The 12,627-nt window shown below is 35.2% G+C and overlaps 1 protein-coding gene across 1 annotated transcript in view; it reads right to left on the bottom strand.

Moving 5' to 3' along the window:
- LOC149084429 (uncharacterized) overlaps positions 1-12,627 on the bottom strand; it is a 64,505-nt gene that overhangs the window by 35,605 nt on the left and 16,273 nt on the right. The window contains exons 6-9 of the mRNA XM_089235314.1: positions 9,829-9,938; positions 7,553-7,614; positions 3,341-3,486; positions 1,475-1,714 (exon numbers count right to left, since the gene is read on the bottom strand). Of these exons, the coding sequence (XP_089091440.1) occupies positions 1,475-1,714; positions 3,341-3,486; positions 7,553-7,614; positions 9,829-9,938 (558 nt within the window). The remainder of the gene's footprint in view (positions 1-1,474; positions 1,715-3,340; positions 3,487-7,552; positions 7,615-9,828; positions 9,939-12,627) is intronic.

Here is a 12,627-nt window from a genome sequence, read left to right as displayed (position 1 = left end):
TGGACGGGATTAGTGAGATTTTCCCATCGGAGAGAGCTGTCGGGATGCATTAAATCACGGCGATTCCTTGCATTTCGGTGTGTTCGTACACAGTGAAATTCACGCTTTATACCTAATATTCCTTGTACTTTACCTCTATCGCGCCTGGTAGATACCTGGCTGCTTACGGAATATATCGTATAGGTGGGTGGAAGGAGTGTATGAACGGGAGAGAAACACATAAGCGAGCACATTCGATGACTGATGCATTGCCGATGCTCACTCCGTCTATACCGAAACGCGAAGTATGCGTTCGTTTTAGGATGCTGCGAGCGTGCATTCGAATTTGTGCGAGTATAATCCTTAATTGCATTACTGGGAGTTTGTGCATTTGTATCAGGATTCTTGGTGCAGCAGAGCGTCGCCTATGCGAGTAATTTAATAAACAGCATAATCGACATTATTTAGAAAAAATAATAATTAGAAGATTGAAAAGTATGCACCACCATATGATAGATTTGGAGATATTTGGCAATAAAATCGTCTCATCGATATATAGGAAAAATCTAGTAAGAATTGGCATTGGAAATATTTAGGATTCCCATCAATGCACGTGTTTTGTTAAAACATAATCCGGCATAATAACCTGCTACTATGCGTAATTGCAGGATAGTTTGGTAAGTTTGACAAATTTACCTCAATGTTATCGCTTTTGGCACCAATTACGAGAAATACTCAAACATAATATGGAAATATGATAAATCGTACCAAATTCATCACGGGTTATTATGCTTAATCACCATTTCGTATTGGTAAATGTGATAATTTGGTACACCATTTGCCACGGTTTTCAAATTTGAATGACCATACGTATGAGCCAAGTTCAAACCGGATATAACGAACTCTGATTTAACTAATTTTTCAAACACCCCGAAATAACTCCTATCATTATCACTCCATTATCACGTATTAGATGAATTCTGAAATCTGATCTCGATATAACGAAATTTTGCGATCGTACCCTGATATAGCGAACTTTAATTTAACACATTTTACGATAGTTTCCCACCACAATGATTCTCTCATTTAACAAAATTCTTCACAATTTTTCGGATTTTTACAATTTTTCGTGCGTATACTATCAAGCCCCAATGTAACAAACTCCTATTAAAAGAATTCTACAGTCGAATCCCGATAGAATTAATTCCTATTTTACGAATTCTACAATCAAACCTCCATATAACGAACCCTATATATATGTCAAATTTTATCCCGATGTAATGTGTTCGTATGTTTGAGAGAGAACTCTCACTTAACAAACTGAACTATAACTTAACTATAACCAGCGCCGTTTGGGTATTATGCATAATTACCAGCAAAAGTGATAACCTTATAAAACTTTCTGAGACGATTGGAGATTTTAACATAATAACCGATTTAACTCATGCGACCGAAACACATGCATCTCAAAAGAGGAAACTCGCTAATATCGAACCTGTATCAAGACTAGACGCCCGATCCAATCCAAGCAGCGCCGTGTACTGCTGCTGGGAGTTCTTGGGAACGATGGTGCTCCACATGCCCCTCTGCGTGTTCTGCACGTAAACGGGAACGCCGTCTTTGAACCATTGCACGTGGAGGGATTCGGAGCCTTTGATGACGCATGCAAGAGTCAGTTCTTGACCTTCGACGACGGGCATCTTTTCGGACGCTTCCATGCCGTTTATATTCAAGGCTATAGATAGAAAAGCAAAATAAATCATTCATTTTATTCAATAGATAATAATTAATCGATTAATTCTGATATCAACAGCAAAGGAAAACAATCCATACGGAGGCCTATATCGTACCTCACCTTCCCAAACCTTTTTGTCCCATCGCCCCTAACCATTCCATCTCCCACCTGGAGGTGATATTTCCCACTTTAGAAAACACTGGTCTATACAAGTAGTTAGAGCTGAAGATGAGCATTACTTTTGCCGTCCAAAGTATAGGCAATGCCTTCATCAGATCGTGGAGAACATGGTGAAACGTGTGAGCAAAATTACTTAGATACATACATTTCCCATCACTCTCTATGATCAAGATATATATTTTTCTACATATCAGCATTCACTGCCGAGATGCTTTTCCGGCGGATGGAATTTCCAATTGAATAAGAAATGTCCCAATTAGGTTAACAGATGAGAGAATTCCTCTTCTCATCTGTGGCGATGCCTTCGTTCGAATAATTCCCGATTCCAAACAAACTAACAGTATAATGTTATAAAGTTCGATACTGCTTCCAGAGATTTTTGAGAGGGTGCAAATACACACCGGCGACTCGTCTACGGCAGCAAAACAATGGAGCAGCCACGGTATTCATCACTGCTAAGTACGCGTACGTTGCCATAGTAAAATGCATCTTGACGTCATATCCCTTTTCTACTCGTCCAATGCTAGAACTCCGTTACCCCTGCAAATGTAAAGAGCATAAAAGGAAAGCCAACTCTCACCCCTTTCCCAAACATGCTTATACAGCTTGGAATCCATAAATTACAACAGCCACTGATTCTGTAAACGTTGGTTGAATCGTAACCTCTCGGAGGATAATCAGAGGTGTGTGGCTTTCGGCATCTTTTGTGAACGTCCATGTTTCCACGTGGGAAAGCAAGCTACTGCTTCTACAAAAGGGAGAACTCACTGAAGTTCATTTTGGTGCACGGACCCTACTTTTGAGAACTTACAGATTCGTGTTGAAGGTGCTTTTGTTCGAAACAGATTTCACGATTACTCACGAATATATCTCACTAAGGCAGTTTAATGACATCAATTATATTCGTGGAAAGAGAGCTACTTAAAGAACACTGAATAGTCATATTGAGAGAGTTATGAGTGATTATCAGTGTTAATTGAGGACGAATGGCATATGCCAGAGGCGAATTCAGAGTTTTTCCGCAAGTGGACTACACGAATTTTGGAATTCTTATTCAAGCACAAATACAAGGCCTCAATGGCTGAGAAAAAGATGCCCATAACAAGTATTGATGTCATCATTTATTACTAAAATACAGCAATCCAATCTTAGTCCTTCTCCAATTCCTGTGCTTTTTGCCTCCTTGGTCCCGAGTTTAACATTAGACTACAGGCAATTATAAACAAGTTTTTAGAGAGGTGGTTTATCATTGTTGAGGGACTTAAAGAGTAGAGCATAATAAAATGCAAAGATAGATGGCAGTAGTATATTATATTATTTACATCATAAATTCACTGACCTGATTGATGTATTACAGAGATCTGTGATGAAATTTTAGTGGACAACATGGGCATTAATGCATTGGGATTATTAACTTTCGGACGGAATATATAATCATATTCTCACCCTGCTGCTCCTCGTACTCGAAGTAATCTTTGTCGAAGTCGAAAATTCCGAGCTTTCCGAGGTCGAGCATGCCTTCTAATGTTGACTTCAACTCCTCACCTTCTTCTTTCATCGATATCATGTGGAATTTCAGGATGGAGTCGGAACTAGATGTAATGGGATAATAATATACGGATGGATCAGACAATAGTTGGCATTTATGTACGTAAATGAATCGTGTTTTCATTCGGTCGGATTTCTGTTGTGAATGCGTTCAAGCATATTTGTATTTCATGAAAATATTCTGTAAGATAAATTAATCTCAACTAAATCAGGAATGTACGCGGAGATTCAACTATGAATTTTCACCACGAAAAATAAAAGTAGCGACATCTCTTGGTATCTGAATAAAAAGCATTTGCTTCATTTTCAATCATATCTCGGAACTATATACAGCTAAGATGAGAAGTGTTTAAATACACTTGAAAATTGAGAAATTAAATAAAATTTTGATGAGTGGTTGTTTATATAAAAAATATATATATAACGCTTGTGTATATCAATAATTTGGTTTGTATTAACAAGCGGAGAGGATACCTTTATCTACATAACCATTCAGTGCACAGTATTTGCACAGCATCTGAATGCATTTTTGTTCAAAAAATGTCTTGGAAAAAGTCAAGCTCGGTTACAACGACGAAATTTCGTGGAATATTTTATGTACTTATAACGGAGTTTGTATGTGTATTCTCGAGTAAAACGAAAACTGTTGCTTCACCAGATTCTATATTTACCGGCAAACAGAGGATTTCTATTTCCCTGGAAAAACCAACCATCTTCCCACTTGTGTTTACTTCTTTTCTCTTCTCTCTCTCTCACTCACACACACACACACGATCAGCAAAAAGTTAAAAATAATTAAGAAAAAACAAATATTTTCCACCCTGGGCAACACTTTTCTGCCCACAAAACGTTAGAACGGGAAAAAGAATTGAGGTTTTTTCCAATCCAGTTAACCTTAACAGTTCATTTTGTTTGTATTTTTCCCCCCACATAATTTTTTCCAAACGTTTCTTTTTTTCATTAATATTTTCAACTTGTTTGATTTATGGAACATATTTTTTTGTTAGAAAAGAAGGAAAAAATGGTAGAAACTCCCGCATGTAAGAAAAGCATGTGAAGAGTCAGTGTAGTATCGCATAGAAATTTATGGTTTTTTGGGAGGAAACTCGTTGCTTCTCCTGGAGGACTTTCGGGAAAACTGAGAAAATATTTTTTATTTCCTTCGTATTTTGGATAACCGGGAAATATCAGAAAAAAAAAATATTTCCAATTTCTGGCCTCGTGGGTTCGTGAAAAATGAACTTTTTTTTAAGCCCATTTTTTATTTTATTTTTCTAAAGGATCGTAACAGTTCAACTGATAAAATATTCCCGACAATAAAAATCGTAACAATTACGATTTATTCATAAGATATGATAGTTGTATTTAAAAGAGAATCTGTTATCGTTGTGAGTGGCTTATTTTTTATTCTGTCTAATGTTATCGTAACATTTATTTCCCGTGGAAATCATATACGACTTTTTTGCTTTCTCTTATTGTCATATCTAATTACGTGTTTGATATTTGATTCTAGATAAAAGCATGGGGAAAAGAAAACACATCCCTTGTAAACAGTAAACACTATCAAAAACTATCGGACAACGTAATGTTATCCTTATCTTCATTTCTGCGAGGAGGAAAAAAAATTCGCTTGTTTTTTCTAATTAAGTTTGTTTTGTTTGTAATGGCCTGGATGTGTTTCGTTCGTTAACAAGAGAAAATGCAATTATATTTTATATCAGAGTAAATTAGATGTTGGATCCTGTTATGAATATTTAATTGCGGTCTAATTACGTCGAATGACACATAAATTGAACTGGGAAAAAGCGTAATTAGAGTTTGCTGTGTGTATATACAGGTTGCGAACTTCTTGAACACCCTTTAACTTTTGAATCGTTGACTGTAGAAACATACTTCCAACTAGAAAAATTATTCAAATAAATTCTAGATTTCAGATATGTTACGGTGAATGTGGTATAAATCCATTATTATACATAATAACCTGTTATTATGCACAATCGCCGATCATTTTTAAGTTCGATAAATTTCACTAAATTGATCACTTTTTTTAGGCGGTTATGCATATTATCCGAGTGTCGTTGGTAAATTTAATAAGTACTTACAAAAAATTATCACTTTCACTGGCGATTATGCATACTATCAAGCGTCGTTGGTAGGAAATATAATTTGCGGACGAAATGAGAAGTATTTAGAATGGGAAAAATAATTCACAGAACTTAAATAAAAACAGAAATAAAAACCCATGTAAAGACGGTATAATATTTAAATTAAATCTTACGCGGGGTCATGGACTTGGCATATATGATTCAAGACATCAATAAAGCGTTGATACATCGAACAACATCCTCTATTAAAATTCGTCGCTATCATTACGGAATAGATAAAGAATTACTCTTAATTAAACAGAGCATTCTTGATAAACCGATCAATACATGTACAGAAGCTTGAATAAAGATTTTAACATCCATTTCATTAATTAGGAGTTTTTACTCACGATGGCGTTTAATTAATGGATTTCCTATTGCTTTTCCTCATTCGTGATTCGGTGCGAAAAGTAATACTCAACGATAACTGAATTTCTATCCTCATTCAAATAACATACACTGTTTTAAAAAAAAATCCAATTTGATTGGATCGCAATTATTGCGTTCGATTACAATAAAAAGAAATTCTCCAAAAAAATATCAAAGTAATGATATATTTTTTTCCTGAGATCGATGTCGGAATCGATACGATTCGTATATATTTTCCCCGATAACTTTTTCCTTTTAACAAATCTATTTTTTCGATCGCCAATAACTTTCCGGCACGGTCTGCTCGATAGTAAAACTAATAATAAAAAAAAGTGCCAAAAATTTCCAATTTTTTTTTCTTCTATCGAATAGCAGTATTGGACGGGAAAATAACAAAAAAAAGACCATGTTAATAACCAACTCCTTGCGTTTTTCCAATAGCAAAACTAAATTGAATGGTAATTCATCCAAGTCTGTACTAGAACGAGTTATCTCCGGATGGTATAAAATTTTCGCAATATCCCCCTTCTTTGACGCCATGCAACACACAATTTTTGTTTTTGCTTTTCACACCTTATAAGGGAAAAGAAATTAACATGGACGCTTGTGTCATTTAGTTGAACTTTTTTTCTCTCTCTCGTAGAAACGATCGCCTTAGAAATTAAATTCTTAGGAGTCCTTAAGAAAGAATTCAATAACAAGAAGAAAAAAAAATTAAGGGCGTCGAAAGCATATTATGAGTTAAAAAACTCCTTTTTTTTCCTGGAAAACTAATCAGAGAAGGGGGTGAAAAAACTAAGTTTTTTATATGACGGGGGTGTTTTTTTGCGCTATTAAAGGAAATAGAAAGCAAATGAAGGGCAAACCAATTTCGCGTTCTTGCTGCTGTATTATCCGTAGAGAGCAGTGTTTACTATCCGTCAAGTAAATTGCTGCGTACGAATTGCGCAATTATTGCAGGATTGGTTTTTGTTTTTAAACTCAATTTGCTTATTGCACTAAATATAGGGGATGAACATCGGAAAACTGCGCCCATCTTCTATTGATGATTCGAATCGGTACGTAGATGTTTTGAAGTAGCGATAGCGCATGTCTTAGTTTTTGGCTGGTTTATTAGCGATAGTGGAGTCAGAAATTTCTTAATTATAATACAGCCCTGATAACATGTGCATTGCAGTGCATATAAAATACATGTAAATATCTAATGCTGTAAGTTATAATGCATAAATTGACTCAGATACAACTTGTATCACAGTTTTCTTCGATCTCGTGGAATGTTGGGTGATTGACGGACTGATTTGCTTTTGTATATTTCAGCTGACTCAATTATTTATAGGTTTTTTTTAATAATTTAGTTGAAAGATCAAATGATTGTCGGACTCGTGATGATATGTGAATGTATATCTACAGTGTGATAGTTACAATGTAAAATGTAATACTTAAGTGAAGTAGTTATTATAAACCCCGAGAGTGGGACACGATGCGGCCGCACCTGTCAACCCATACTAGATGCTCTGCCTCCAGGAGGGTAAGTATATTACTGAGAAGACAATAACAGGTAACCAAACAAATTCGAAACTTTTTATCATTATCTTACCGTAATTCAATCACAGTTATGTTCTCCATCACTTTCAGGGCTGGTTTGAATAGTAACTGGAGCTGCAACGAAAATATGATATGGTAATTAATATTGCTCAACATGAAACGCTGATGTATCTGTCATCATTATCTATGGGGTGATTAGTTGATTCCCCCTTGCCGCATTTTATTGGCGAACCGTTGATCCTAAAGAGGCATACTTTCAATTACAAAAGTTATCTAAGTAAAGAGTAGAACTCAGGTACGTCATTCATGTTGCAAAGGGTTCTATAGCTATTGAAATTTTATGAACAATCTGTTCTTAAAAACCCAGTCAGGAAGTTGCTGCCTGGTCTCTCCCGAGGCCAACAAAAGAAATCCCACGTTTCTAAATGCAATATTCGCTGAGATATTAGAATTCAACAACCGGAGAAAAATTGGGAAAGAACGGCATAAATGAAGGAATGTTAGTTTATGCTGTTTTCCCCCCAACTTTTCTCAAATTTTTGGGTTCAAATATCTCTCCGAATATTGAATCTAGAAACATGAAAGATTTTTTTTTTTTTTTCATGTTGATAACTATACAACCCCTTACTTGCAATATGTATGACTTATCTGAGGTCTACACGCTATATTAACGCCTTTAGGATCAACGTTCCGCCAGTAAAATGTGGTGAGGAAAATTAAGTGATCACCCTGTACATTGCATTGATAGTCTTATTAATTAATGTTGAAATTACCCGAGTATTATGACTTAAAAAAGCTTATAACAAAGTTATCGAACCTTTACGCTCCATAATTAATTCTCATTGTAATTTATTCAAACATTAAAATTCTACGTTTATTTAATCGTATTATCAATATTCATGAATTCCATTATTTTTTAAAGAGTAATTGGAAATCATTAAGTGTAATTATCGTAATACAATACCGGTAAATATTTTGAAAACAAAAATGTTTCCCCCACAATTATTAAAATAGGGGGAAAAAATATACCCATAAGAAAATATAATCACCTTTCAGGAAGAGAGAAAACAAAAAAGAAAAGTTGTTTTATGGCTTCGTGGAGGGATCCAGTTACAAAATAAGAACAATTCCAAGGAAACCAAAAGAGCAAAAAAAAGAGCATAAAAAGAAGCTCTTATTATACCAGGAGAGCGTAATTGTGACAAATTTACCTCCACTGGGGGATTCGGTTATTGAATATTTCATGTTATTAGCTGGAGGAATATTTACTTCTCGCCAATTTATGCTGAAAAAAAGAAAAAAAATTCTCCTTCTCCGCTTTCTTATTATTTTGTAAAAAATCGAGCGATGAAGTCATTAAAATAAAATAAATTGTTAGCTGTTAAAGGCGAAATTGAAAAGCCAATGGGGGAATATATATACATATATATTTGATTAGTTTATTTTTTCACTCATTTGTTTACTTCAATTTTTCTACGTTCTTTAATTAAGATTTTATTCACGATTAAAAATAACATAGAATTTTTGTACATGTATTTAGAATATTACATTCTTTTACAGGAAGGATGTTATCGATTCAAAGTCTCTGAAGTAGAAACTCTTATTAAAATGAAAATTTTACGGGAAATTCTCAATTAAGGTGTGTTGGTGAAAAATTAAAATTGGGAATTAAAAGTGGTTTATATAAATTATTAGTTTTGTTTAGTTTTTAGTGATTTCTGTCAAAGAGAAGTTTATTAGTTGTGTTACCTATACCCACAGCGATACACGATATAACGATGAATCCCTCTATAACGCCAATAATTAGTCTTTCCCCTCCTTGCGTTTCAGAACTCTCCCCGGCACGACCACGCCCACCGGGGCAATGTGCTAGAATCGCGTAAGCAACAGGATCTGGTCGTGCTCGGTCTGTTCTGTATTTCATTTAAAAATTGGAATCAGCTACTCGTTTAAAAACGAGCAGCCTTAAAGAACAGTACTAGAAAAGTTCGATCGAGATGAAATTTCATCGTTTCGTAAATTACAATAAAATATTTACTAGTCTTTTGACTAATCGTTCATGTGCATAAATTTTTTTGTAACACATATATATTTTCATAGTAGAAAGAATACATCAATAATGTTATCATAGGGTGAAAAAAATACAGAGTTTTTATTGATATGTGTTTAGGAAAGTTTTTACCCGATAGTGTTTCGAAATTATTAGTGCAAAGATCGATATTATCAGAAAAAATTTGTGTGACGAATTAGCATGACGTTCGTTATACTGATAATCCTTTGTTTTTAACCACTTTATCATTCATGTTCAAATAATTTTGAAACTCTTACCGCTTTTTCCATTTCTCTCTTGAAATTATCCAGTTTTTTCCGCTCCGATAAAACAGTGTTGGCTTTGGGACTTGTCAGCAGCAGTGAAATGATGTATCGATATTTTTCTTCTGGAAGCGAAAAGAAAGGAATAAAATATTTGTAGCTCAATATTTTATATTTCTAATTCTAATATAAGTAAATAAATGATTATTTTGCCAATATTTTTGCAGCGTAATACACAGTGGATATCATTAGAGTAGATGAAGGTTCATGGGAAAATTTAACATGAGGAACAAGAGAGACGTTCTCTTTGCAATTCGTAATCGTTTATAGACACTTTGAAGTGATACAGGGTGGTTGTAATTAAAGTTGCTGTACTCTGATTAGTTTTTCTCAAAATGTGCTTATCCGAATACAGCCGAATTGTTAGGTTTTCTCAATAGGACCATGGGAGAGAGATTTATGAAATAAAAAAAAATATCGTTCCATCTCTCGATTCCTCAAACAAAAAAAAAACCCCCGCAAGAAATATAAAAGCGACTGAAATATATCTCGGGTACGACTCGAGTAATAAACAGGCATCAAAGCAATAGGAAAAATCCCATTCATTTTATGACAAACCTATCAACTTAATTAAATTTTCTTCACACGAAAAAACAACACCATTAATAACTCCTCGAAAGAATCCGACCCCCAATCCAATAAATAGAGATGGAGGCAGAGAGAGAGGGAATCCCATGAATTTATTTAACGCAAATCTTTTTGAAAATTTCACAAACATCCGAATTCTAACTCTGGGAGGAAAGACCCCTCTTCTTTTTTCCAAACTTGAAATTAGTTTGGATTGAATAAACACGGCGTTCCGTAATTAGTAAGTGCAAAATGATGTATTTGATTTGCATACTGGGAAGGAAATGGAAAAATTAATTTCGTTCGGATTCCGATACGCCGTTAATTATAAAAGCTTAATAACGTGGATTTATCTTTCAAGTCAATGTATATGCATTCAATCTTCTTTGATGTAAATATTTTTTTTTTTTTTTTTAAAGCGAAACCTATTTTCTGCTAGGAAATACTTTTAGAATTGAAAAACTGGAGCCCTTAAGGCCCTCCAAAAGTAGACCCGAAATTAAAGTCTAAGACCTTTCCCTTGAAGCTACAGAAACAAAATCCACGGGAAAAAATAAAACGGATAGAAAATTACTTTACGGGAAAAATCTTGTTCCGCCAATGCCCAAAACTCACAAAATTGGTTTCGTAATTCTCGTGTACAAAATCCTCGGAATAAATAAATTCCTATGAAATAAAAATGGCAGATATGTAGGAGATATAGGTTCCAATGAATGTGCATCCATGAAGATGTATGGTACGGAGGAGGATTCGGTTCTCCAAATTAATTCCGAGGAGAATTTGTTTGCTTTCAGATTCCTAAGCAATTCCCGTAAGATGTGTATGTGTTCGCAGGGAATGAAAAAAAAGGGCATTTCTCCCGAATTCCTCGGGTATCTTTGTTTACAGACATCAGGCACGTATTGTATGTGTGTTACATTGAACTTTTCACAAAGTATAGTTTTTCCTTATTAAAAATCCCGAATTATACGCTACGTGCAAACTAACTGAGCATTATGATCAGGAATTGTTTTACGAGAAACTTATAAAAGATATCCATCCTGAAATGCTCCATAAATTCCTCGTTAAAGTCACGTGAGCGGAATAATCTTTCGGTGTTTATTATCAGATCGTTTCCTATGTTTTGCTTGAATAAGATTTAAATTTACGCAACCGTTACCCGTCTTTTCTGTCTCTCTCTCGAACGATTTTGTTTGAAGAATTTAGAGAAATATCACACGCATGTCTACAATGTTATCTACGTCTAATTTTGTACCGTAAAAGTATTCACACTCGCACGTGTGTTAATTTTTCGAGTGAGGCACGCTTACCGGAGACTTTGGGGGGGGGGGGAAGAATGTAACCCACAATTCCATAACACGTGTGTGGGCGAAAGCAAAAAATCATCTCAGAGCCGTCATCTCAGTTGTGAAACTGATAACGTGAAAATAAATAAAGCGCAAAATTTCTTCTCGTATTGCGAATCATCGCTCGTTAACCGAGCCGAAATTTGTTCGGAATTTTTGCTCTTTATGCGAAGAATATCTCGTTAACCAAAGTTACGCTGTATTTTCGAAGCCGAACTCAGTTACGGACGCGATAACTTCAATCAAATACTACGACATTCATGTTGAAAAGACAGCGCAAAGAAACATTTTATACTTTTGTTATATCCGTTTCTTCTGTGAATTACTTTTTTCTATCCTTAAGAATGTTGGAGAAGTCTCCTACACACCTATCTACGCTATCAGCGACGACAAATTAAACGTTATCGCTGACCGACGGTCAACGCGACACTTCTTAAAGGTTTTTCTCCTTTTTTTTTGTTCCTATCACAACATTCTAGAAGATTGTCCAGGCACGAAAAAAAACCAGATTGGCTTTCTACCGACGTTATGGCGGTGTTGAAATAAAACCTTATCGTCTCTTCCAGTGGATAATGTTCTCGCGTTCTTACTTTATCCACAACATCCGGGCGTTCGGTCGTCTCAAGAATGGGAGCAAAAGACATTTCCCCTGGTTGTTCGGCAGCGTAATAACAACCATTCTATTAGCTGTTAGCCCACACTATAACAGCCCTCATACGTGCGTCCCAAGGATCCACCGGAGCTAATTGACTGAGCCGCAATAAATAACATAAGAGAGAGAAAGGAACAAAAAATACACACTCTCTCTCGGGCTGGGACACGCCATAGGTAAACAGTTATC

This window comes from Pholcus phalangioides, unplaced genomic scaffold (genome assembly GCF_987345545.1).
Source record: "Pholcus phalangioides strain wild (caught in Gottingen) unplaced genomic scaffold, Ppha-v1.0 ptg000008l_1, whole genome shotgun sequence".
NCBI classification, from domain to species: domain Eukaryota; kingdom Metazoa; phylum Arthropoda; class Arachnida; order Araneae; family Pholcidae; genus Pholcus; species Pholcus phalangioides.
The sequence above is the reverse complement of the archived record's forward strand: the minus strand, read 5'-3'. Positions and strand labels throughout refer to the sequence as shown.